We start from the raw sequence: 25,942 nt of genomic DNA on the forward strand, positions 1-25,942 counted from the left end.
GGTTGTTCTTTGTGTTTGTTTGGTTGGTTGGTTTTAGCAAGGTAGATGGAAGCACACACCACATGTAGCCAGAAGTTCTGGTGAGGCTGACTCAACTCCCTTTGTGGGAAAAAAAAAAAAATCAAGCTGATTGCATTTTAGGAAGGCATCCATTGCAGGCCGAACTATCTCAGACTGGCTGGTTCTGTGTAAAAGTGAGAAGTAACTTTTCAAAGCAAGGCTATTTGTTCAGTAGAAGAAGTTATCAGAGTTTGATATGTGAGATATAAATATACTGTCCCATTTCTTTATTGGCTTTCATTCTGATTCTGAAGGCATTTTTTCTTCACCATTTGATCTAGGGGACAGTTGTGGATTCTGACACTGAGCCTGTCCCCAGCTGGAAAGAACACCTCTTGGCAGCCCACCTTCCTTACTGCTAAAGCACAAACAAACCCACCAGCTCTCAGGAGTTCTCCAGCGATACCATTTTCGTTAGCTTAAGTTCCTAACTTCTAATTTCTCTGTCCAAAGCAGGATGAAAGGGAGAGGGAGAGAGCCATCACAGTAGTCATCACCATTACAGTCTAGCATCCTGATGCTGTGCCTGAGGGAGGAGTGGATTCTTTATAAAGACAAAACCTCCCATTTCATTTAGCTTTCAGAAAGCATAGCCATCTGTCCACAGTGAGAGAGAATGTGTGCAGTTGGGGGCTGAAGTCAAGAAGCTAATCAGGGGACCAGGCATATGCAAAGGAGTCGTCAAAAGACTTCCACACCTCAGCCTTTGGCATTAGAAATAGGATATGGGACAGGAAGAAAGAAGAGCTCTGGATGGAATCTCGGAGAGCCTTCCCAAGGCCTCTAGCTTTCTTGCTATCTCCAGGGCCTATTCCCAGGGTGTGAAGGAGTTAAAGGGTTCTGTGAGCCCTCAACCCCATCAGGGAGTGTCTTTGGGCACCAGAGAGAATCTGGCACAGGATGTGTTTTCATGGAACTGCTTATCAAAAACTAAGCTTCTGCTGTTTCGTTTCAACGGGTAGATGGGGTGGAAAACTGGCCGAGGGAGCAGGAAATTTGCCTTGTGTTCCTGATCAGTCGCCATGTGACCCTTTGCAGGTCAGCCTTCTAAGCTTGTCTCAGTTTCTCCATCTGTAAACTTAAACAATAGAGTGAATTTACTTGATTTTCTGACGAGAGTGTTGAGGAAAGCCTCCTGATTACTCTCACCAGAGCTATGGCAAAAGAACACTTAGGAGGCTTAGTCTTATTCCCTTCTGTGTTCAGGCTGCCCAGTTGCCTTCTTATCTGTTTGAAAAGTTTTCAGACCACAGCCATTGATGCCTATTAATGGGTTGTATTCCTACCTGACCTTGTTAACACTGTCCCAGCTCTAGGAAGATAGTGGAGGAGCTAAGAGGCCTTTTGCCAAAATAAACAGTAAAGCTTGGAAACACTTAAGCCAAGATAATTAGGAAAATAATGTTGACTAAAGTATGGCATTAGGGTTCTGGTATGCTTACATTACAATCTGGTTCCAAACAGCACAATCTGAAGCTTGGGATCAGTTTTTAAAGTTTTTGTTTGTTTGTTTTATTTTGGGTTGGTTTAATTTGGTATCTACCTTTTAAAGGATTTGATTTTTTTAAATCTATTGCTCACCCTTCTGTTTAGACTCTACTTACAGGTTTTTCTTCCTCACTGAGATGTCAAAATACAGTTTTTTACTATTTAGAAATGTCTTTGGCAAGAGAATGGCATTTATTAACAAATATTGTAGCTCACCATTGAGAAAACAAGGCTACCCACTTAGAAACACCTCCCTGTATAATACAAATTTATTTTCATGAAGTAGCAGAAAGCTACATATGAGACATGCGCACGTGCACCTGCACATGCATGTACACACACACACACACACACACACACACACTACCAGAGGTTTGTGCTGTTTTCAAAGTTTGATGTTACCCAACCCATTTTGGGCAGGAAGCAGAAATTCCTAAGGATAAAATGTTGAAAGCCCAGATTCTTTTCTAAAATGCATATTAAAAGAATTAGTGCTCTGAAAAATACTGTATTTCTATGTTTTGTATGATAACATCCCAGGGAATTATCACATCATATCTTGAGGATCATTATGGAACACTGATCTCTCAGATAATAACCCAGGAATTCTATCCAATAATATTATTGTTTATAATAGCAATAATATTCGGTAGATCACAAAGTGCTCTCCATATATTATTGGGCGGGATATCTAAAACCCTCTAACCTGTGTAAGAAAATCTTGGTGAAATAAGTTAAGGAAGTAGTCTAAAGCAACAAGCCTACCAAGCCACAAGCCTCGCTGAATTCTTTCTGCAGTGTAATGGGGAAACTCTCCCTTCATGTCCATTTATTTTCCTATAAAAATACTCCATTTGGATGGATGAACACACCCACATGCTTTACCTCTCGTCTCTATGGCCATTTCAGTCCACATCACCTGTACATGTTCTCCCTCCCCCGGAGGGTCATAAATTCATAAATATACATTAATATATAAGTACATGTGTGAGGGGACCAGAGGTCAACCTCAGGAACCATCTATCTACCTTCCTTTTTGAGGCAGAGTCTTTCCCTGACCAATGAACCTTGGGGATTCTCCAGTCTCTGCCCCTGCCCCCAGCACTTCCATTACAAACACATGCTACCATTCCTGACTTTTCATATTGGTGCTGAAAAAGGAACTCAGATGCTCAAATAAGCCATCTCCCCAGATCCACAGTTTTGTTTTGAGTTCATGTTTTTACATTTCCTTTCCCAAGTTGTCCCACAGGTGTAACAAGTACCTTCTATCATGTATAAAAGTATATACGTTATTGCAGAAAGCTTTCTAAGCTGCTGGCGCTGCTTTTTTTCTTTCTTTCTTTCTTTCTCTCTTTCTTTTTTTGCTGAGAATAAGTTCATTTTAGAGAAATAAACACAGCATTTTCTTCACTCTTAATCTCCAGCTCTCATGGTTGTACTGCATGAAATAGAGCACAACAAGAACAGTCAGGAGTGTTGGCGCCTAGAGACTCTCCTATTGGCATGGGCCTGCAGGGGCAGCACCAGCAGGTGGCGCTGTCTTCTGGTGTGTATCCTGAGCACTGTAGTAATGGGCACCATGACTATTTCAGAGCAAATGGTTAGTCCTTTCTTGCCCCTTTCCATGGTGGTCCTAGAAAAGTTCCAATCTAACACTAAATAGAAAACAGCAAGTGTCCTATAGACAAAAACTGGTTCCCACTGCCTTACAGAACCATCATAATACCAACTGGAATGTCCTATTGTCCCCATTGGTTACCCAAAGTGAACATACAGTCCATTGTACTGGTAGAAATACAATACTTGGATTTTTCTTGGGTTTTTTATTTTTATTTTTCCTGGAGTGTGTTACATACAGGGCAATCTATATATGAAAGAAAATAGAAAGAAGCAATCGTGTTGTCACTTAATCAAGTTTGTTCTCACACTGACCCTACTCTCTAATATCTGCACACTCAGTTTGTATCCAAGTCTTATAGCAAGAAGTGCACACTGAAGGGGGCGGGACATTCCCCACATTACTCTAAGGGAGACCCTGGGGCTTTATTTCTGTGTCTTTGGAGAATTGATGTACTGAAAGTTTATCTGTAAGACTTAATTCACTGATTCTCCAGTCTAATTGCACCATCCTCTTACCCCACTCAGAACCAAATTGGTTCTTTGTTTTTGTAGCTGAGAGGATGCACTCTAGAGGACAGAACACTGGAGCTAGTAAGTTGAGAAGAGACATCTGGGTTTGTATTCTGAATGACCCTTGATCCACCGTAGAGTGTCTCAAAGCAGGTCTAACAGCACTCATCACCCTCACCTGCCTTGTTTTTCCCTTTCCTGCTTACCAAAACAATAGGATGTGTAGCATGATTATCACGTGTGTCTACTAGCTCACTCTCAGGAGCAGTGAAAGTGTGCCAATGGTCTGGAGACATGAAGACCACTACAAAATTGACAGCTTTTGTAAATATTGATTTTTAATTTTCTAGAATAGTAAGTAGATTATCTTTGATGCTATTCTTTCATAAAGTAATCAGCATTCTCTAGGATCTCAAAGCAAGACTAAAATCTACAGAAATGGCATTAAAATTTTGTTTGAGTCCAGACAGTTTGAGGCATTTTGAAAACTTTCCTCCAAAGTATAATGAAGTGAAAACGCCGTCTAGTTCTTTGAGAGCAGCGAGTGTGAATGTGCTGGGTGCACACCACGGGAAGACTGAGCATCGCCCAACTCCCCAGGAAGGTTCAGATCACAGTTAGTATCTGCCTTTCGTAAACACTGCTCAAAGTGCTCTTTCTCTGAAGGTTGGAGACCGAGAGAATGAAGCACACATCCTCTCCAGGCCAAGAGTTGCGTCATTAGCCCTGTGTGATCAATAAGTACATTGTGGTGGTGATTTCATAGCTGATTAACTGATGTGTCTACAAGCCAACACTTGACTTGAAAGGCTGGTCTGGCTGCTCGCTGTGTGAGCGTGGCCTTCGCTAGCCTGCCTGGCAGCCAGCTCTGAGCTGCGCTGTCCCAACCGCAGCCTGGGTACAGCCCTCAGTTTCATCGTGAGTAACCCATCAGCCAGAGCCTGCACTTCTGCAAAAGAATGGGCATTTTGTCTTTTCAGTCAGTACCGAACGACAAGATAATTAGTATTAGGGAGGAGAAAAAATGAATAGGAACTACTTCCGATTCCTGCCTGTGGACACCTCACCTTTGGCAGCTAGGATAAATGGGAACAGCAAGCAGTGTGTGTGACACAGAAAGAAAAGGGCTAACCTGACAGAGCTACCAGTGTGTCTCTGCTGCTGCTCAGTCAGGCTTCCTTGGCCTTCCTTGAGTGGATTTCCACTGTGTTACTTTTGATTTATGTCAAGATCTCAGAGCTCCATCTTGGAGTTTCTGCTTTTTTCTTACTAGCTTTCTGTTTCATTTTTAAGGAAGTGAAGGTTTTAGTTTTATCTCTTTTAATTTTTTGTTTGTTTGTTTTTTCCTCTGGCATTTAATATCACCAGTTGTGAGGCAAATAAATCACTGTATACTTGAGGGAAAAAAAGTGGGAGGAAAACTGAATGTGTTAAAGATTCTTGCTTTTCATTACTAGTGAGATTTCCCAACTGGAGCGTCTCTGTTTTATTTTGCCTCCAGCCAACATCTGATGATCTGTAATAAAGCACTATGCAAATACTTTCATATATTAAAAGAACAATATTTTGACACTCATTGACACAAGCAAAAAAATACAACACTAAAATAGTGTTCAAGAAAACAATGAAGATACTGTTCGTTCATTCACATGAAATTAATGTTAAAAATTTATTATATTAACAGAAAAGAGTCCTCTTAGATCTTAGTCTTTAATATTTGCCTAGGCTACATTACTTACCGTGTTACGTGGTTATAGATTTTTTTGGTTAACAATATTGAGCAATCATTGATTCTGGTCAAACTTAAAATTTTAGTCACCAAAAATAAAAGTAATAGCTTCCTATGATCTAATAAATTATATATTTTTCTAAAGATTCCTTAAAAATATTTTTAGCTATAAAAAGTTTTAAAATATTTGAAACATTTTTTGATAATGCTAATTTATTATAGGCTTTTTTTCTAAGTTTTCTTTAGTTATATGTGATTAAAATTTTTAAAGTCTCCTATGATCTTCTGTGTATGTTTTAATAATTGTGTTTGTAGAACAAACTTTTTATTTGTATTTTAAATATTGGAGAACAAAATGAGCTGTTTTGTTCTTTAGCTTTGTTTAGTGTGGATTTGTTCTTACTGAAGGACGTGTGTGTGTGTGTGTGTGTGTGTGTGTGTGTGTATTGAATGATGTAATTTCTCCTGTGTCACTGAACTCACATTCAACTGTCATGATCAGTATTTTCTTAAATGTGGATGGCTTCCTTTTTTATCTGCATTAATCAAAAACGTTTCAGAGCCAGCATCTAGGCATCTTTGTAACAGGCATACGAGGATCACAAGCCAAACCAAAGCAGGTAGAGCAGTCTGACCATCCATAAGAACAGAGCTCGTCTACTTATTATAGTTGGCATTTTCAAATTCAGCAAATAAAATTACAGAAAGAATTATCACAGCTATTCTATACAAGAGTATTTTTAAGAATGCTAATAGAAGAGTGACTTTCAACTCGACAATGTGACTTTTGTAATTGGTCTTTCTGAGGATACATATTTGAAGAGTTTCCATGAGTAAAATCAAATGGGACACTAGGTTCCCAGTTACTAAAATGGTGGTCAGCCTTGCTCACTATTGCTGTTATTGTTACACACGAGCTGAATGATGGTCACAGACACTAACAACTGATACGCAGCACCCCTGCTTTCATGTTGGCACCTCTTCGATGGCAGGATACACTTGGGTGGCCAGTAGGCACATGATGCTTCCCCACTGAATCCTCCATTTGCCTCTTAGAACAGATAGAGGCTTGCAGGTCCATAACTCATGCTTGGCCTCTAGCTGTCTTCATCTGAGTTTGTTGGCACACAGACCAGAAACCAACTCAAATCAGAAAGAGATCTGTCATAGGAGCCTTGGGTATATGTCTCAGACTCAGAGAGTAAGCCTTACTTTGCTCAATGCTTCTGTCCTCTGCTCCATTCTCCATTCTGACTCCTCTACTCTTATAAGTTGCCCTCTTGGTGCTGGTCATACTACCCCTGGGCAAACCTTCCTCTGCATCCGTATGGAGCAGGCTCCAGCAGCCTCAGTGGACCCTGTGCTGTCTATGTCTCATGCAGGCGTCTTTGACACTATGATTGATCCAGACTTGTCAGGTCTCCATTCATTATAAGGAGGTCACTTAGTCAGGAAGCACAGTGACAGTCACCTGGTTCAGTGACTTTTATTCACCTTCAGCTGGACTGGTGGGTGGGGTCAGTGTTATTCATTGGAAGGAAAACTTTATTTTAAAAGGAGCCATGACTTCTGGCTCACAGATACCACAAGGAGTTTGTCTTTTCTATGTAAGTTTCAAAAGTTCCCAACCCAGGCACAGCATCTGTTCTGTGTCCCTTCCGAGAACACCTCCAGAGACTAGCTTCTAGCAGATAGTTCATAAATGTTTTAACTGCTTGGTCTGCTGTCTGGGTCAGGCTGCAACAGTTTGTCACCTGCTCTATGCTTTATCATAGTGCAACAGAAAGCACTTGATGGAGCTGGAGTTCCGCTCCAGCTCCACACTGAAATGCGTGTGTGTCTGTAGGCGAGCCACTTAATCTCTCTGGTTTCAGTTGCTTCATCTTTAGAGTGAGTTGAATTGAATGAGAACACCTCTGAGGCCCCTTCCAGCTATAAAATTCTGTGGCTCTGACTAACTGACTTGGGATTTAATCACCCCACCCAATAGGCCATCCTTCCCTTTGCCATTTATGGGTACAAGAGTTTTGTCATGGGGCGGGGCTGGTCATTCTCCCAAGCTACATAATCATTGTCATCACCCGTCTCCTGCTAATAAATAATAGGGTTTTTTTTTTAGCACTTCCTATGTCCTGGATACACTTGCAGACACTTTAGATGTTAGCTAAATGTTAGTCTTAAAACAACCCCATAAGATAGGGTATTCTTTAGTATCAGGTTAGCTTACCAGCAGTTACCTATAAGCAGCCATCTGTAATTGAATCCCAGGCAGTCTGGTGCCAAGACTGACCCCAGTAGAGCTCTGAGTATATTCAGAGCAACATGCCAGCTTTCCCATGAATTTGTTGTGCCTGCAGGCTCTGTGGAGCCATCCAGGCCTTTCAGTTAGAATCTTCTGGGCTAAAGAGGTCCAGCAATCTCTTTTCATCTCCCAGATGATTCTGATGTATGCTGAAATTTGAGAATTCCTGCCACCTTTATCACATCTCACCAAACCCATAAATGTTCTTTGGGTGTTTATCACAGGTATTCTGGCAGGAAATAGGGTATATGCTATCCTTGCCAATTTGTATGTAATTGAGGCAGTCAGTCAAATGTCACTGTCAATAAAGGTAAACCTGGATATGCTATTTTCAAGTTCGTTTGCTTTCCTAACTTAGCATGACTGATGAAATGGATGCAGAAGTCAGGGTGTGGACACAGTGTGTGAAGGTGAGGGAGAGGTGGGATTATTTCTCCAGGAGTGTTCTTCTTCCCTAGAGCCCTTAGCAGGATTGTGCAAGCAGGATTCGGGTAGGGTGTCATATAGTATGCCAGCGTTCTTTCCTTAATCTGAAGCCTACTCTTTGCCTTGCACTGTACAGCATGACATGCTCTCATGTGGCCACAGAGCTCTTCTGATTTGAACTATGCTATAAGTACAAAGATTTAGAAAATAGTAAAGGTATGTGGAATACCTGGATAATGTTTATATCAGGATAAGATACTAATTATATTGGATTAAATAAAACATTAAAACTAGTTTCTCTTGCTTTTGTAATGTGGCAGATAGAAAATTATAAACTCTTTATATTTGGGCTGATACTGCCCTGTATTTAGTTCATGGCATAGTAGTTAGTTAATGGGAAGGAAAGGCCTATGGTAACACCAGGACCTACTATTGAAAGGAATGTAGAAGCAGTCCAGAAGTTGAGTCTCAAGGTCACACTCCGGTGGTTTAGACAGGCTTGATGAGTATGGTCACTGAAAGGCAAATGGATTTGAAGAGATTTACATACTACAACCAGGAGCTTAAAGCAAGGAGGTAGCCAATTAGGTGCTCATAAGTGTAAAGAAATTTCCTCTACCATTCATAAGGCTACTAAATTGTCCCCACTGAGCCAGACACTAATTCTAGAATGGCTTACCTGAGTATTGAGTGGGAGCAGGTAATTGGAAACACCTGGCTGAGGTAGGTGGCTGGGTGTGCTCCAGGAAAGAGCTACTTCTGGGAAGTGTGTTGTGACAGTAGTGGTGTTGGGCCAAGATAGAACACTTGTCAGATTATAGCGACCGGAAAGTGAGCTTCTCCATCACAGGTGCCAGTCTTTAAATTATTTTTCCATCATATAAACCAATGATTGGGCAATTTAAGGGATATATGGAACTTTACAAAGAAACTGAAAGTGTAGAGCCAAGAATGGTGGTGTGTTCCTATGATGTCATCAGGAGGCAAAACAGGACTCTTTCTAGTACCACAATAGCCTGGGCTACATGGAGAGAGTGCCAGAACATTCTGAGACCCTGTTGCAAACAAATACACACAGCTGTATGGATTTGTTGCAGTACCTAAATATCCATTTGGCAGTAAATCCCGCACACAATATCCTTTTGTGGTAGATCCTTCTAGAAACAGATGTAATTACCGCACCCATCCTGCACATCTTTTTGCAGTGTGACTATGTCCGTAAGAAGAGAAATTCTGTTTTCCCTGTGTTTGATAATGGACTGACTACAACCAAAAGCTTGCCTAGAAAGTGATAGCAGGTAATAGGTTTGCTGCCCCCTTTCCCCATAATAAGTTTCTTCCCTAAACTGAAAAAGTATAACAACAGATATATTGAACAAAGCAACTCCCAAGTGGTTTCACCAGTCTCAGGTCTCAGAGAGGCCAGAGAAGTCTTGCACACCCCAGGCAGGGCATGAAAGTTTTATAAAATGTAGGTAAGGGGTGATGGCATGTCTGCCACAAGCTAGATTTGTGCCTAAGTGTGGTCAAACGCTGAGTGCTTAGCTGGGGACTTGGGTGCCTGGTAGCAATAGAGAAGGAAACTGCAGTAGTTCCAAGAGTGCAGAACTAGACTTTTGGTGCCTTTTCTTTGTTTGGAGACTTTCTGAGCAGGCAGGGTTTGGAGAAAGAGAGAGAGACAGAAATGGGGCTTCCTGGACCATACACGGGCGAGCAGGAGGCTCCAGCTGAACATCAGCTTTCAAGACAAGCCCTTTTAAGGCCTTCAACTCTGTTCACCTTTATGGGAATAGATACCAGGTAAGAAGCCAGAGCCAGGGTAAAATGATGGGAAACCATGTCCATAAAGAATAATCATGAGGAGTCCTAAATGTAGGTAAGCCTAGGCTCTAAGGTCCGGGAGGGAAGCCATCACCATTCCATAGTCTAGCCTGATCCACATAGCCCGAATCACCAGAAATCAAGATTAGCTGTGTCCTCTGAGCCCTCCAGAAGTTCCAAGCAACAAAACGCTGAAGTCACTATCTTTTAGAATGGTTTATACAGCCATAAATGATCAATTTAACATTTTTTCATGTTTAGTTTTTTCATTCAGGTTCTTTTATAAATCACTTTTTTTAAACCTGAAAAATTTTAATTAAAAACACCATAGAAATTTCTCATAGATTCTTAACTACGTATGTGTTAGTATTATCTCAATTATCCTTATAGTTAAGGCTTGTCCACTGACAGAAAAATACTAAAATATTTTAAAGGTATTGTTAATCCCACTGGATGAGAATAAGACCACTACCACAGGCTATGTCCTTCCGACCTTTATCCAATCAGAAGCAAGCATACATTAGAATTATTTCCTAGATTTTCTCCCCTATATTACGTGCATATGTCTATATAATTAATATTTTCATGACAATTAGCATATAAATACACACATAATAAATAAAAATAGCTCATAAACACAAAAATATTAAGCTTAACAAAGCAGCAGTCAGATGCACATAGTTAAACATCACCTTGATTAACCAATCTTGTTATTCATGGTGCCAACTCAGTTAATCAGTGTTCGTGGCTTGGATACTGAACTGGAGATTAATGACAAAGTGGAAGCAATTGTAGGATCCAGATTTTTAAGAAAACACACATCATACCCCAAACGGCATGCATGGAATCAGTGTAGCCAGTCGTCTGTGGTGATGTATTTTCAGTGTTCTCCTTCACTGGGCCACTGTGAGCAGCCACTGGAGCTGGCAACGTACTGATCAAGGAAGATTGGCCTCTCACCAGGGCTCCTGAACCTCTTGTGTTCATATTTATCATTTGAAGAGCTGAAGAGAAGACTATGAAGGGGTGTTTTTGTCTAAAATTTACAAATGTAAAGTTGCTTTTTATTCCTCTAAATTAGATTTGTAAAGCAGATAGGTTAATTATATAGTTGCAGTAAAGCATATTACAAATATAATATCTACACTTATCTCAACTTGGTTGTCAAACATCAATTGTACAGCGTCAGATTTCCCTTAACCTCATGGGCCTTTAATGCAAAATGAATTGAGAAGTGAGTTGAAAACTGTATTGTTCTCTTGCCACTGAAGGACATTTCCATGGAAAAGAATCTTACTCTGGTATATCCCTTAAGTGATTTGCTTTTCTCCTTGTATGATGGATGAAAAAACAGGAAGGATGTGTGTGAGTGTGTGTGTGCGTGTGTGTGTGTGTATGTGTGCACGCATGCACACATGTACATATGTGTGTGCCCATGCATGTGGGGGGGCTGGTAATCAGGTCAAGAATGAAAGTAAATAATATCTGAGGAAATGGCTGAGTCAGTCACATCCTTAAAGGGCACCATAAGAACGCCAGATGACTCCTGCTTTTCCTCTTTGATTCCTTGAGAGACAGAAGAGGTCACTGATATTTAAAACATGTAGCCTCATAACTGCTTCTTCCTTCAAAAGTCAAAGCTAGGTGTTGATTTGCTCATAGCCCATGGCCCATCCTGTCACGGGTCGTGTGGTCCCACATGTGAACAGGAAGGTGAGAATGGGTGAACTCTCGCCTCGGTTGTGCCATCCATCAAAGAACAAATGGAGCAGATCCATGTGAGGGCTCTGTCCTCACACAGGGGCCTTTGTCTCCCGGACATGATCTGGCATTTGGAGGGGATGCACTGGGCCTCGACTTTATAGCAAATTACTAACCCATTATCACACTAGAACACAGGATCGTTTATCTTCTAATCCAAAGTGTCACCTGTTCTTCATTTACCAGTCAATAATCATTAATTATGCTCTGTAGAAATTTAAACAAAGCCTTATCCCTCTGTTAAAAAACCAGTAAACTCTTTAGCAATAACAAATAGATCTGGAATTGTATATCCTTTCCCTCCCCATTCCCAGACTGGAGTCTGGCACAGTTTGAACTGTAGAGGAAATGCCTAGAAATTGATAGTTGACAGGCCCCAGATAGTCTGATGGAAAGAATAGAGCGACTCTTGGTTTTGGCTCCCTTGAAAGCAAGAGGCTCTCACTGATCACCAGTCCTGCCAGGAACATACAAGTCCTAAGGACCTGACCTGTCCTCATGTAGACAGACCTACAGCAACCTGAAGTCACTCTTGTCCCTTCATTTCTTCTAATCCTTTGTTTCCTTCAGAGAGAGAGAGAGAGAGAGAGAGAGACTCACAGGAGATTTGAAAAAAAATCAGCTGAGTGGTCCTGGAGTGTCGACTAAAATGTTACTTTTTAGATTGGAAATCTGAGTCAAACACACTTGTTTGTATTTACCCTGTTCACATCTAGTCCCTCAGACAAATGTTCAAACAGAAATTGTAGCTGGAAACATATTTTTTCCTAAAACTCTAGAGATAGTTTGACAAAAGCCAAAATGTGTATGTGTTTGTCTGTGTGTGTCTGTATATGTGCATGCATGCTTATGCACACGTGTGTGTGGTCGGCGTGCTGCAGGTTTTCACCTAATTAAGAGAAGTAAAAGGGTTCTAAAGGGCAGCTTGAGACCGGGTAGGGCACCGTGCATTGTGTGTTTGGTTCACAGTGAGACAGCACTTATCCCAACAGGTAGACTCAGGACCCTGGTCCAGAACATGTCAGCAGAGGTCAACTTTTTGAGACAAATTGGGAATGAGCATACATTCCAGGTTATGAGACACATGATCAATCATAGCCTACAAGAAGTCCCAGGCCTACGCTTGTACATGAATACCAGCTACACCTATGTTTTAAAAATATTTTTGATGTGTGTGTGTGTGTGTGTGTGTGTGTGTGTGTGTGTGCACGTGTGTGCAGATGCCCATGGAAGATAGACAGGTCAGATCCCTGGAACACTGGAGCAGGCAGTTGGCGCTGCCTGATGTGAGTACTAGGAATCAAATTCCTGTCTTCTGGGAGAGCAGTGAGTAGAATGAAACACTGAGACATTTCTGCAGCCCCATAATCTATATCCCCATATATACATATATCTGTACAGTTGATATGTAATTCTAAGCTGTGGAAACTGTAGGCCTACATACTACTGATAAATGCTTTTCTAAACAAATAGAGTCAATTGTGGCAGTTGCTCCTAGTCCATGGTTCAAAATGCTACTTCATTTGTGCCAACCATCTTCTCTAACTCTCAGTATGAACATTTCCATCACACTATGAAGGCTGGATATCCAACGTTGACAACTTGTTCAAATGTAGTAGTTTCTACTATCTGACTCTACTAACAGTGTTTCTTTTTACTGCTATGTTTTACATTTAATTTTTGAGAAATGGGAATCTACTTTTGAAGATTTTAAAAGACTTTTTTTCTTTTTTGCCTGCCATCTGTGGCAGAAGGACAATTAAAAAATTCTTCTGAAGCTATTCTTGCATAAATATTATATACAAAGGTTATTCACTTGGTATTGATATATGGTTTCCTCTTAACTTGTGGTCTGGAGACCTACTGTGTAGGAATCTCCTGGCCTGCTGAAAATAAAGATTCCCTGAGCCAATGATCAGGACAAGCATTCACATCAAGATGTTCTTCAAATTTTTCTGATGTATATTAAATTATACGAGCTATCTTCAGTAATTAAAATACTACATTAAGTTCACACTCATTTTCCAATTCTAACTTCCATATCCAATCATGTGTTTTGATACTATTACATTCCCACCCTGATCATGAAGTAACTCTCACATGACTTTACTTCTTTCTCTCTAGGCTATGTGGCTAATGTTGCAAAATGATGAGCCAGAAGACTTTGTTATAGCCACTGGGGAAGTTCATAGCGTCCGTGAATTTGTTGAGAAATCATTCATGCACATCGGAAAAACCATTGTGTAAGTACACCTGCTGGTTGCTTGCTGCTTGCTCACCGGGTCTTTGTTGTTCATGCTCTTCTACTTGATTCTGCTTCCCATCTCCCTCTCTCAGTCTCTTGTAAAACAATATAGGAGGTCCTTTATGAGTCTCATATCCAACTCCAGTTAGTATGTCAAATCTTTATCAGCTTCTAAACCAGTCTTCTCAAGATTTATTTTTATTTTTTGAACTTAAAATTTATGGTAAGGTAAATTCTGTGTTGTATAATGACTTTATTACAGTTACCTGTATCCTTTTATGAGACCAATGTGAAAACATTACTCAGTATTTTTCAGCACTTTCATATATACGTACATATAAGTATATATTCATACATATATGTATACACACACACACACATGCACAAAGTGGTTGCTGTCCTGGAACTCTGTAGATCAAGCTGGACTCAAACTCTGAGATCCATCTGCCTCTGCCTCCTGAGTTCTGGGATTAAAAGTGTGTGCTACCGCTGCACAGCTTACATTTTATTTTAAGAGTCAGAAACCATCGAAAATTTAGAGAAGAGTTTCAGGTGGATTATACTTTTGTTTTCCTTGAGCCATTAAGAGTGACTGTGACTTAGTACTCTGTCATGCTGTACCTGTTTGCATGACCTACAGACAGTGACTTTCTCTTACCTGAATACAATAAGCCACCAACCCCTGGACACCGAGACTGATACATTGCTGCTGCCCAGCCTTCAGATCCCTCTGTGTTCCAGCAGTTGGTGTGCTTTCCTTCATACAAGCTCTCCCAGTGCGGTACATGCCTTACTCATGCTTGTGGCATCACACAAAATTTTATTGGAATATGAAAACAATTGTGATAAATCACTATGAAGAATTCTTTTTGTGGTTTAAGGCTAATATACAGTTTGATGACATTTATTACAGTCATAGTGATATAATACCATCACCACTATCTATTTCCAAACTTTTCCATCACAAATAAAAACAGTAACTCCTCCTTTCATTCTCCTACCTGGTAATTTCTGCTCTATGAATTTGCTTGTTCTTAGGTAGCTCCTGGCAGTCTCATCTTTCACATGTGTCTTTTTGTGTCTATCTTTTTAATTATCATGATGCTTTAAAATTCTTCCATGTGGTAGCATTTCATTTTCTTGAAAGACAGATAAGGAGCTGGATATAGTGATACAAGCCTATAATTTCCTAACTCGAGGAGCTGTCAGGAATACTAGGGGTGCAAAGTCAGTCTGATCTTTATATCTAGCAAGAGTTTTTTCTTAAACACAAAAAGACTGACCAGGTGGCACACGCCTATAATCCCAGCACTTGGGAGGCAGAGACAGGCAGATCTCTGTGAGTTTGAGGCCAGCCTGGTTTACAAGAGATAGTTCCTGGACAGGCTCCAAAGATACAGAGAAATCCTGTCTCCAAAAAAATGACTGAATATTTTATTGTGGCTATATGTCATATTTTGTGAATCCATTTCTCTATTGCTCGGACAACCAAATTCTTTTTACCTTGTTAGCTACTGCCAGTAGCACTAATGTGAATATTAATTCACAAATGCCTATGTTGGTCCTGCCTTCATTTCTTTCATGTGTTATATTTGGGTGTGAAATTTGTATGTTGTACGGTAATATGTTTAACTTTTTAAGGTGCAGATAAACTATTTTCCAAGATTCCTTTTTAAAACAGAAAAAAAAGTTTATGGAGTTGGCCATGATGAATAAAAGAAACTAGAGTTAACCTTTTTACTAATTATTTAATTATTGGGTTTATTTGTTTGTTTCTGTTTTGGGGACAGGGTCTCTCTTCAGAGCCCTAGTTATCCTGGAACTCTCTGTAATGACTAGACTGGTCTTGAACTCACAGAGATTCACCTGCCTCTGCCTCCCTGAGAGCAGAAATTAAAAATGTGCACACCTATGCCTGGCTACACGTAACCTTTTAATTTAACTGGTAGATTAGGTAAAATTCATGACAATACAGGACTGTGGTCCCTAATAGACTATCAGAATCCAGTATTGCTTTGACACCTTTCCTGAAGTCATAGTGAACCATGAGTTTAAAAATGTACACCCCCCCCCCGAGTTGAAAACTTTACTAAGAGTCTAAAAGACCTAGACTTTATAGTACAGAGCTTAATAAAGATGCTCTCAGAGTCCAGAAAGGGGCATTGAGTCTCCTGGAGCTGGAATTACAGGTAGTTGTGAGCTTCCCAGTATGGGTGCTGATCTTTTGCAAGAACTGTACATGATTTTAGCCACTGAGCCTTCAATCCAGCTTTGGTTAATGAATTCTCATGTTTGTTATGTGTAATAGTATCATAGACTGTGCCTTGCTGCTTTAGTTTTGTTATGGTACCTTTTTAAATAGCAAATATATTATATTTTACTAGCTTACTCTATTTCATTTATGCTATGTACATGTTCCTGTTGAATTTATAGGTCAATATGGGAAAAAGGTGAAGATTTCTTAAGCTAGGAAATTCAAGGATGATTTTTTTTTTTAATGGAGGTTGGGGTGTTAGGTCAGTGGTAGTACTTGCCAACTCTGTAGGAGCCCTGGATTTGATCCCATCACTAAAAGAGAAAACAGTGGTTTTCATAAAATCGGTGGTACAGTTTAGAAATCTCTGCTCTTTGAATATGACCAGTAGCAAACTAAAAAGTTGAAGCCAGCCGGGCAGTGGTGGCGCACACCTTTAATCCCAGCACTCCGGAGGCAGAGGCAGTCGGATCTCTGTGAGTTCGAGGCCAGTCTGGTCTACAAGAGCTAGCTCCAGGACAGGCTCCAAAGCTACAGAGAAACCCTGTCTCGGAAAAAAAAAAGTTGAGGTCATAGTCTTGAAGAAAAAGAATGTGTGTGTGTGTTATATAAAACAAAAACACTTATATCTAACACTTTTAACTTCAATAATTCAACAATAAAAAGATAACTCAAGCCCATCATTGTGGAGCACAGCTATAGTCCCAGAACTGAGAAGCCTGAGGCAAAAAGACCTGCTCAAGACCTTGTATCAAATGAGGGGAAAAAAGACACTGCACACACACACACACACACACACACAAAAAGAGCAAATTTTTGAATTTTTGAACCTGTGCAAGAAAAAAAATGGTCAGTGTGATTGGATATTTGAGCAAAGCATATTGAAACTGCAAACTGATACCAAAATTCTCCTTACTGAATGGCCAGAATACAGAAACTGACTATGCTAAATGGTGATGAAGAGATGAAGTACTGAAAGTAACAATACTGTGAAATCACTTTGAGAAATAGTTCTGCTTTCTTATAAAAACTAACCAATATTTACTGTGCCACCAGCAATTCTTGATGTTTTTTTGGAGACTATTGAAAATAAATACATAGCAACTCATAGTAAATATGCATAGCAATGTTATTTCTAACGACACATTATCTCCCCCAATATCTAATCAACCAATATGTAGATAATCAAATGTAATACTACTCAATGAAGAAGAGGCATAAATTATTAATATATAATAATATCAGTGAATCATTAAAAATCTCAGTTATGCCTAAATGAAAAAATAAGACACAAGGAAACACATACTATATGATTTAAATGACACCCTAAGAAAATGAATTGGTATGCCAGAAAGCCAAGCAATATTTACCCAAGCATGACTACTGGGTAAATGGCATTTGTCTCACCAAATTACAGCCTGGGTAACACGTGTCTAAATATGGCATGAGTGACTGGGAATCTTCTGGATGAAAAGAATCTTGATTGTGGTGGTGGTTATAGAACTCATCAAACTACATATCTGTTATACATTTTTTTTACTTCTAAATTAACTTCAATCTAATTGATTTTATATAAATAGAAAATAAGAAACTTCTAAGGCAACATTGTGGAAATGTGTAAGTTAATTTGTTATGTAACTAATGAAAATAGTGCTGAGGGAACACAAATATGATTAAAAAACATGGATTTAGTAACATTCAATGAAAAAAAGCCAGGATGCAAGTTTAGATGTAATTTTCATACCCTGCAGATATGCATGTGATAGATCACAAGAAAATATGTCAGGCTTTGAGGATGGTTTCCATGTGGTGGCACTCTGGGGGGATTTTAGCTTTCTATCCTATACTTTTATTTTATTTTTATTTTATGTGTATGATGCTTTCCTGTATGTACAGATGTGCACCACATGTGTGTCTGGTGCCTACAGAGGTCAGAAGGCGGTGTTGGATGTCCTGGAACTGGAATTACAGGTGGTTATGATCCACCATAAATGGGTGCTGGATACTAAACCCACCTCTTCCGCTAGAGCATCAAATGATCTTAACTTTCAAGCCATCTCTCCAGACCTCCTGCCACCTCTTCACACCATACATTTCTCTGTTTCCCAAGTACTATAATTAACTTGTATGCTTTGTGGTAAAAAGTCATCTTAAACATATCTTTAATTGAGAGCAGGCTTACAAATGTATCTCCCACTAAGACACTTTTCTGAAAAAAAAATGAAGGACAGCTTCCCTGCTGCCCTGGAAGTGACACCTGAATACAGTCATCACTAGTCTTCTGCCCTGCAGACCTGTGTATTCAGTGCGTACTTCTTGACATCATGTTGTCTTTCCCAAAATAGGATGCTCTTCTAAGATCTAGTTTATTTAAGAAAAAAAACTGTATGACAAGCCACTCAGGGAGAACTACGAGAAGATATTCAGAAGTCAAAGAACTTTTAAACTTAGTTTGACTCAGAATCTTCTAAGCTTGGTGTGTGTGTGTGTGTGTGTGTGTGTGTGTGTGTATGTGTGTGTGTGTGTCTTTTTACTGTTTAGTCTTAGAAATAGGACCCAATAGCTTTCATATGCAATAAACATACTCTACTCTCAAACTTAATCTTTAGATTTGTATTAAAATCCTAAACAAAAACAGTTTCCACTGGGGACTGGCCTCCTGTCATTTACTGACCCCTTTCTATCCTAGGATGAGCCTTGCCAGTACTGGTTTCTCAACAGAGAAAGCCTAGTATGCTAGTATAGTCAGTGGTACTAGACTCTGATAGAAGTTCTGGGCACTGAGCTCTTTTGAAAGTGTTATCAACCACCATTGTCTGGTATTTCAGATGACAGACCAAAATATAACAACTTTTAATGTATCCTACACATTGACTTTGACTGTTCATAACTCTATGATGAAATCCATAGCTTTATCACCTTTCAGAAAAGGGGCATGGATATGAGGTGTTCCTTTAGAACAAGTCTCCTTAGTTCTAGCCTGTCACCCTAGTGATTCTTAACATTTTGACAATGTGTGACTCGCACATGTTTTAGGTTTTTCTGTATTATCAACTGAATCGAGAGTCTAGAAACACAACATATGTTCCCTAACATATGTTCGTCAAGCAGAAGAAAAACCCCACATTTGACATCATACGAGGAGTCACATTGAACACAACTATCCTAAAAATATTTTTTAATTGCCATCACATTGTCTGGTGAGATGACTCAACAGGTAAAGGCACTTGTGGCCAAGCCTGATGAGCTGATTTCAGTTCCTGAAGACTCATGCAGTAGAAGGAAAAATGACTCCTAAAACTGTCATCTGACTTCTACATGGGTGTCCCCCACATACATGCACAATAAAAATTTCTGTCAGGTTATGAATATATGTATAAAAACTAAATGAACTTTTAGTTCAGAATATAGTTTTATCCCAGTATATATCTTATTTTATATGTGTGTAAATATTCTAGAATCCCCCCAAAGGAGTGCCCAAAATTCTAGTCTTGGGTGTTTCATGTAAGTGACATTCAACCTGTAGTTTGCCTAAAATATGTAAATTTATATCTCAAGCTCACACAATAAAACTTTTTTATCTACAATTTATTTTTTACTGTTTGTTTTTCTAGTCTCTATCCTCTGAGTCTTCCTGGGCCCCATGCATCAGCATACCAATCTCAGGGAAGCCATAAACAACAACACCTGTTTGAGCCTAGTCTGCTGTGAGCTTTTTTTTTTGTTTTGTTTTGTTTTGTTTTTTAAAATTTATTTATTTATTAAAGATTTCTGTCTCTTCCCCGCCACCGCCTCCCATTTCCCTTCCCCTCCCCCAATTAAGCCCCCCCCCCCCAGCCCGAAAAGCAATCAGGGTTCCCTGTCCTGTGGGAAGTCCAAGGAACCCCCACCTCCATCCAGGTCTAGTAAGGTGAGCATCCAATCTGCCTAGGCTCCCACAAAGCCAGTGTGTGCAGTAGGACCAGAAACCCATTGCCATTGTTCTTGAGTTCTCAGTAGTCCTCATTGTCCGCTATGTTCAGAGAGTCCGGTTTTATCCCAGGCTTTTCCAGACCCAGGCCAGCTGGTCTTGGTGAGTCCCCAGTAGAACATCCCCATTGTCTCAGTGTGTGGGTGCACCCCTCGCGATCCTGAGTTCCTTGCTCGTGCTCTCTCTCCTTCTGCTCCTGATTTGGACCTTGAGATTTCAGTCCTGTGCTCCAATGTGGGTCTCTGTCTCTGTCTCCTTTCATCACTTGCTGAAGGTTAATATTCAGGAGGATGCCTATATGTTGTTCTTTGGGTTCTCCTTGAGAAGCTTCTGTAAAGCAAAGGACACTGTCGCTAAGACACAAAGGCAACCCACTAACTGGGAGAAGATCTTCACCAACCCCGCAACTGACAAAGGTCTGATCTCCAAAATATATAAAGATCTCAGGAAACTAGACCATAAAAGGCTAACCAACCCAATTATAAAATGGGGCATTGAGCTGAACAGAGAATTCTCAACAGAAGAACTTCAAATGGCCAAAAGACACTTAAGGTCATGCTCAACTTCCTTAGCTATCAGGGAAATGCAAATCAAGACAACTTTAAGATACCATCTTACACCTGTCAGAATGGCTAAAATAAAAAACACCAATGATAGCCTTTGCTGGAAAGGTTGTGGAGAAAGGGGTACACTCATCCATTGCTGGTGGGAATGCAAACTTGTGCAACCACTTTGGAAAGCAGTATGGCGGTTTCTCAGGAAATTCGGGATCAACTTACCCCTGGACCCAGCAATACCACTCTTGGGAATATACCCAAGAGAGGCCTTATCATACAACAAAAGTATATGCTCTACGATGTTCATAGCAGCATTGTTTGTGATAGCCAAAACCTGGAAACAACCTAGATGCCCTTCAATGGAAGAATGGATGAAGAAAGTATGGAATATATACATATTAGAGTACTACTCAGCAATAAAAAACAAGGGCTTCTTGAATTTTGCATGCAAATAGAAAACACTATCCTGAGTGAGGTAAGCCAGACCCAAAAAGAGGAACATGGGATGTACTCACTCATATTTGGTTTCTAGCCATAAATCAAGGACATTGAGCCTACAATTAGTGATCCTAGAGATGCTGTGAGCTTTTAAAGCAACAGCTAGCCTTTCCTGGGAACAGTGTCCATATAGTTTTTGAAAATCTAGGAAAACTAGATAAAGAAGGCACCCTAGGGTCTAAACAAGTCTTAAATGACTGTTCTGAATGATTTGAGAAACATGCTTTTATAGGACTTCAGGAATGCAGTTGTCTCCACTTACCTGCAATATCAACATCTGAGTTTCGCTAACTGACAAATAGCTGCAATCTGAAGTAGTAAGTGAAAATTCCCATATAGACAATTTAGAAGTGTAAGTACCATGATGAAATCTCACTCAATGTATCCTGACAAGACGCAGATCATCTCTTTGTTTAGTGTATCTGCACTTTCTATGCTCCCCACCATCTTGTCATATAGTAGCAACAGCTGGCCATCAGATTAACTGCCGTGCTCAAGTAACCCCTCATTTACTTAATAATGGCTCTAAAATTCTGGTAATTTTATTATAGAATATCATTATATATGTTTTATATTATTTACTGGTTGTCAACTTCTTATTGCACCTAACAAGCTTTATCATAGGTGTATATGTGTTGGACAATACAGTATTCGGCATTCAGTGCAGTCTGTGGCTTCAGGCTTCTTCAGCAGTTTTAGAGTGTGTCCACAAAGGTTAGGGAAGCTTCTTTCTCCCAAGAATACTTAACTTATCTCATGGCCTGTTCACTTGAATTTGAAATCTCATCCCTATCTCAATACATACTATGGTTGTAAGCCAGGCATAGTGCCACTTTCCTCGCCTGGAATCCCAGATTAATGACTTTCTAGGATAGCTATTTTTCCTCCCTGTCCTTGTTTTCCCAACTGTAACACAGAGCCACTAAGAGTCTACCATAGAGGTCATATAAAAATTGAACAGGTTAATAGCATCTGTCAGTGCCTGACCAAGCTTAAGTTCTACATAAGCATCTGCTGTTAATGACTAAAAAGGACAGTTGTCATCTTGTGATCATTTGTAAGCTAGTCTCCATAGCCAAAATGTGGGACTGGATCTCAGGCTTTGTCCTCTGGCCAAGGGAGGAAGTCTGTGATGGACAGCTCTGTGGAGAGTCAGTAGTTAGAATGGGTGGGGAACAGAACCTTTGCCAATAGCAATGTGTTGTTTCTCAAGAAAGACTGCAAGGTATGTGGTAGACAAAGTCTGCATGTGCCCACAGGTTAGTTTCAGAACTAGGGTACTGTTTTAGTGAGGAACAAAGCTATGCAAGATATTCAGTGCCCTTCCCATCTTCCCAGTGGAAGAGCCAGGATCTGACTGTGCAATTTCTGATTCAAGAGGCACCTCTAAGGGCTTACACTATAGGTAAGTACTGGTAGGTATTGCGTTTTTCTAGCATGTAAGGCCCTGGGTTGTATAGATAGCACTGCACACATAGAGAAAGACATATATAAACATGGCATATGCATTCACACATATGTACATGCATGCACATGCTCACACATTTACTTACACACACATATACCACACTCATGCACATATACATGTACACTTACATTATACATTCATACACATATACATACACCTGCATCACATACATCACACACATACACATATATAATATACCACATACACAATACATGCATGCAGTCACACACATGCACACACACTGCTACCACAGTGCTGTGGGATAATGCCCTTGTACACTGTGAAGTTTTGTCACTCGTATTGGTTTAATAAAATAAGGATTGGCCAGTAGCCAGCCAGGAAGTTTAGGTGTGGAAACCAAACTAAGAGAATTCTGGAAAGAGGAAAGGCAGAGAGTCAGTCACCAGCCAGACACAGAAGAAGCAAGATGAGAATGCCTTACTGAGAAAAGGTACCAAGCCATGTGGCTGAACATAGACAAGAATTATGGGTGAATTTAATTTGTAATAAGCCTGAGCAATCAGCCAAACAGTTCATAATTAATATAAGTCTCTATGTGTTTATTTAGGACTGAATGGCTATAGGATTTGGTGGGACAGAAACTTCTGTCTATATCACAGATGCACCCTGATTTGCTTGTACTTTTCATCCTTCCTGGCATATCCTTTTATAATCTTATAGAGTACTTCTGAGTTTTTCAAAGTCTCAGCAATAGTACTTACAGGGCAGTAGGGATGGATTTATATACCTCTGGAACAGGGAGCACCAACTGAATGCAGAGAGAACACAGAAGCTGTACTTGCTTTGAAGGCTTTCAAGAGCCTAAATTTTGATGAAATAAAGTAAGACGTAAAGGGTTTGTGACGGGCAGTTTTCCTAGAGTAGTTTAATCTTAAGTACTTTTACTAGAAGCAAATCCCCTAGACCTTAACACTTTTCCCAAGTTGCTGAGCTCCTCCTTGCCTCCTTGGGTCTGCAGTTGGAAGGAGTTGATCAGTATCTGTCTCATAACCTCAGTGTTCATAGCAGCAGCCATGGTAGTCATTCTATAAATATTTAATTGAACACAAATGGATGTTCTCCAAAGCCAGCCTAGGCCAGAAGTCCTTCCAGCATTGCCCTTCATTACTCTAATTTCTATAGGTTCATGGTTAGCAACATTCACTCTGGCATGGTGGTAACATTATAGGAAGCCACCATGCTACCTCCCTAAGGACTGTGCAAGCTACCCTACTAAGAAGGGGAGATAAGAATTTGAATTCAGTCCAAGGCATGGAGAATGAGGAATAGGATTGACTCGAAAGTTGAAATGAACAGGATTTGATAAGACTCAGGGTTATAACCAAAGGTTCTAGCTTCTTCCATTCTACCATTAACAGAAAAGCCTTTTTCCTCATGGTGTTTGCCTTCTGTGCCTGCTGAGCTTATGGGCAGTTCCCTTAGAGTCTAGAATCTTCTGCAACCTCGTCAGACAGGACTCTTTTTGTTTGTTTGTTTGTTTGTTTTTTGTTAGATGCAGCAAACAATATCTGGCACATTCTTATTTTAACTGTTTTCAAATCTGTTGTCTCTTCACAGTTACTCTACTGGTTTTGAAAATACCCATGGCAATGCTCACTGAAGTCTTCACTAATATATGCAACTGTGTTAATTACTTACTTGATTGCCGTGACAAATTACCTGAAGAGAATAAAGAAAGAAGGATTTGTTTGGGTTCATAAGTTTTAAAGGGATCAGGCCATGCCCACTTGGGCCCTTGTACTTGGTCAGAACATTATAACAGCAGGAGCATGTGCCAGAAGAGATCCATTCATATAATGGTGAACCAGAAAGCAGAGGACAGAGAAGGAGGTGACCAGGGATAATATTGCAACCTAGAACCCACCACTAGTAACCTACTTCCTCCATGTATACCCAACCTCCCTAAATTTCCTGAACCTCCCAGAGTAATGCTTCCAACTGGGGGACAAGCATTTTCAAAACATAAGCCTATGGAGATATTTTGGATTCAAACCATACCACTATCTATACATTTAGAATAAAATATATATTCCCATATTACTATTTGAGTAACTTTTACTCTGAACTTATTAGAAAATAGGAAATAAATTTGAGTTTGAGTTACTAGAATGTACCCTGGAAATTTTTATGATGCTGATGTTTTCATGTAGACATTTGTGCTGGGAACCTTATAGAAGCACCTATCCTCTAGAGTGTTGTGGGTGGATGGGGAGGGACGAGGCTGCATGGTGGGAGCTGTTTACTGTTGTTTCTTGCTGTCCTTTCAGTTTGCTACTAAGAAATGGGGAAAGGAAATACTTTGCTCCTGCGACTCAGATGACAGGATAAAAAACAAATATTTGACTGTGTTACAGACTAGCTTTCTGTTGTTGTTGTTTTATTAGAAAAATTGTAAGGATATCCTGTAGCATGGGAAACCAACATCTGCTGGTCTCTTTAGCTTTCACGTAAGCTCCAAACTGTAATTTAAAGTAGTTTCCAACCCTCCCCTTCAGCTTCCTCTCTTCTTTCCCTTCTCCCCTGCTGTTCTGTCTCCTCCCTCGGAAATCTAGATTCTATTGTTTCTATTAAGTTACTTGGAGTTTTAACCCATTAAAATGTGGCCACTGGCGTATCTAAGGTCTGGTTTGAGCCTTAGGTGATGGATGCACTGTATAGGTAGCCCTAACTCTAGTCCCTATACACTGGCTTCACTTCATTAGGTAGAAGATTGTTTCTGGCTAAATCTGAAGTAAATGACTCCCTGACTCTCAGCACACACCTACCGCATGTAGACACTCAATGCCTATGTCCTTGCCCTCCTCATTTCCTCTCACGGTCACACTCCTCAAAGAGAATCAGAAGATATTTTTTGTCCTTGATAAGAATAGACTTTAATTGGGTGACAATTAATAGAAACACATAATTTATAAATATGAACATATTGATGTGGCCTTATGCAAAAATACCATACATCAATCCTGAAGTCAGGGCAGTATGATCAAGATGAGAGGGATGCACACAGAAGGATAGACTGAATCCAACCCTTGCCCACATGGAAGGTGTGGATGGTAGTTGAGAGGAGGGAAAGCAAGCAGCCCGGGTGGGTGGATCATATGAGAAATGCCCGACAGCATATACCAGTGAACTGTGTGTTTGCCAGTCAAGCCGGTAAGCTGGGTGGACCAGATTGACCACATGAGCATACAAAGAGCTACCGCTCCTACAGT

The 25,942-nt window shown here is 40.1% G+C and overlaps 1 protein-coding gene across 1 annotated transcript in view; it reads left to right on the forward strand.

Moving 5' to 3' along the window:
* The window catches only part of Gmds (GDP-mannose 4,6-dehydratase), a 542,397-nt gene that overhangs the window by 412,841 nt on the left and 103,614 nt on the right, over positions 1–25,942 (forward strand). Inside the window, exon 8 of the mRNA XM_041632801.1 lies at positions 13,845–13,963. Within this exon, the coding sequence (XP_041488735.1) occupies positions 13,845–13,963 (119 nt within the window). The remainder of the gene's footprint in view (positions 1–13,844; positions 13,964–25,942) is intronic.

The sequence above is a fragment of the Microtus oregoni genome, unplaced genomic scaffold (assembly GCF_018167655.1).
Source record: "Microtus oregoni isolate MIOR12 unplaced genomic scaffold, Mior012 000042F_ref0000377, whole genome shotgun sequence".
In the NCBI taxonomy this organism is placed as follows: Eukaryota; Metazoa; Chordata; class Mammalia; order Rodentia; family Cricetidae; genus Microtus; species Microtus oregoni.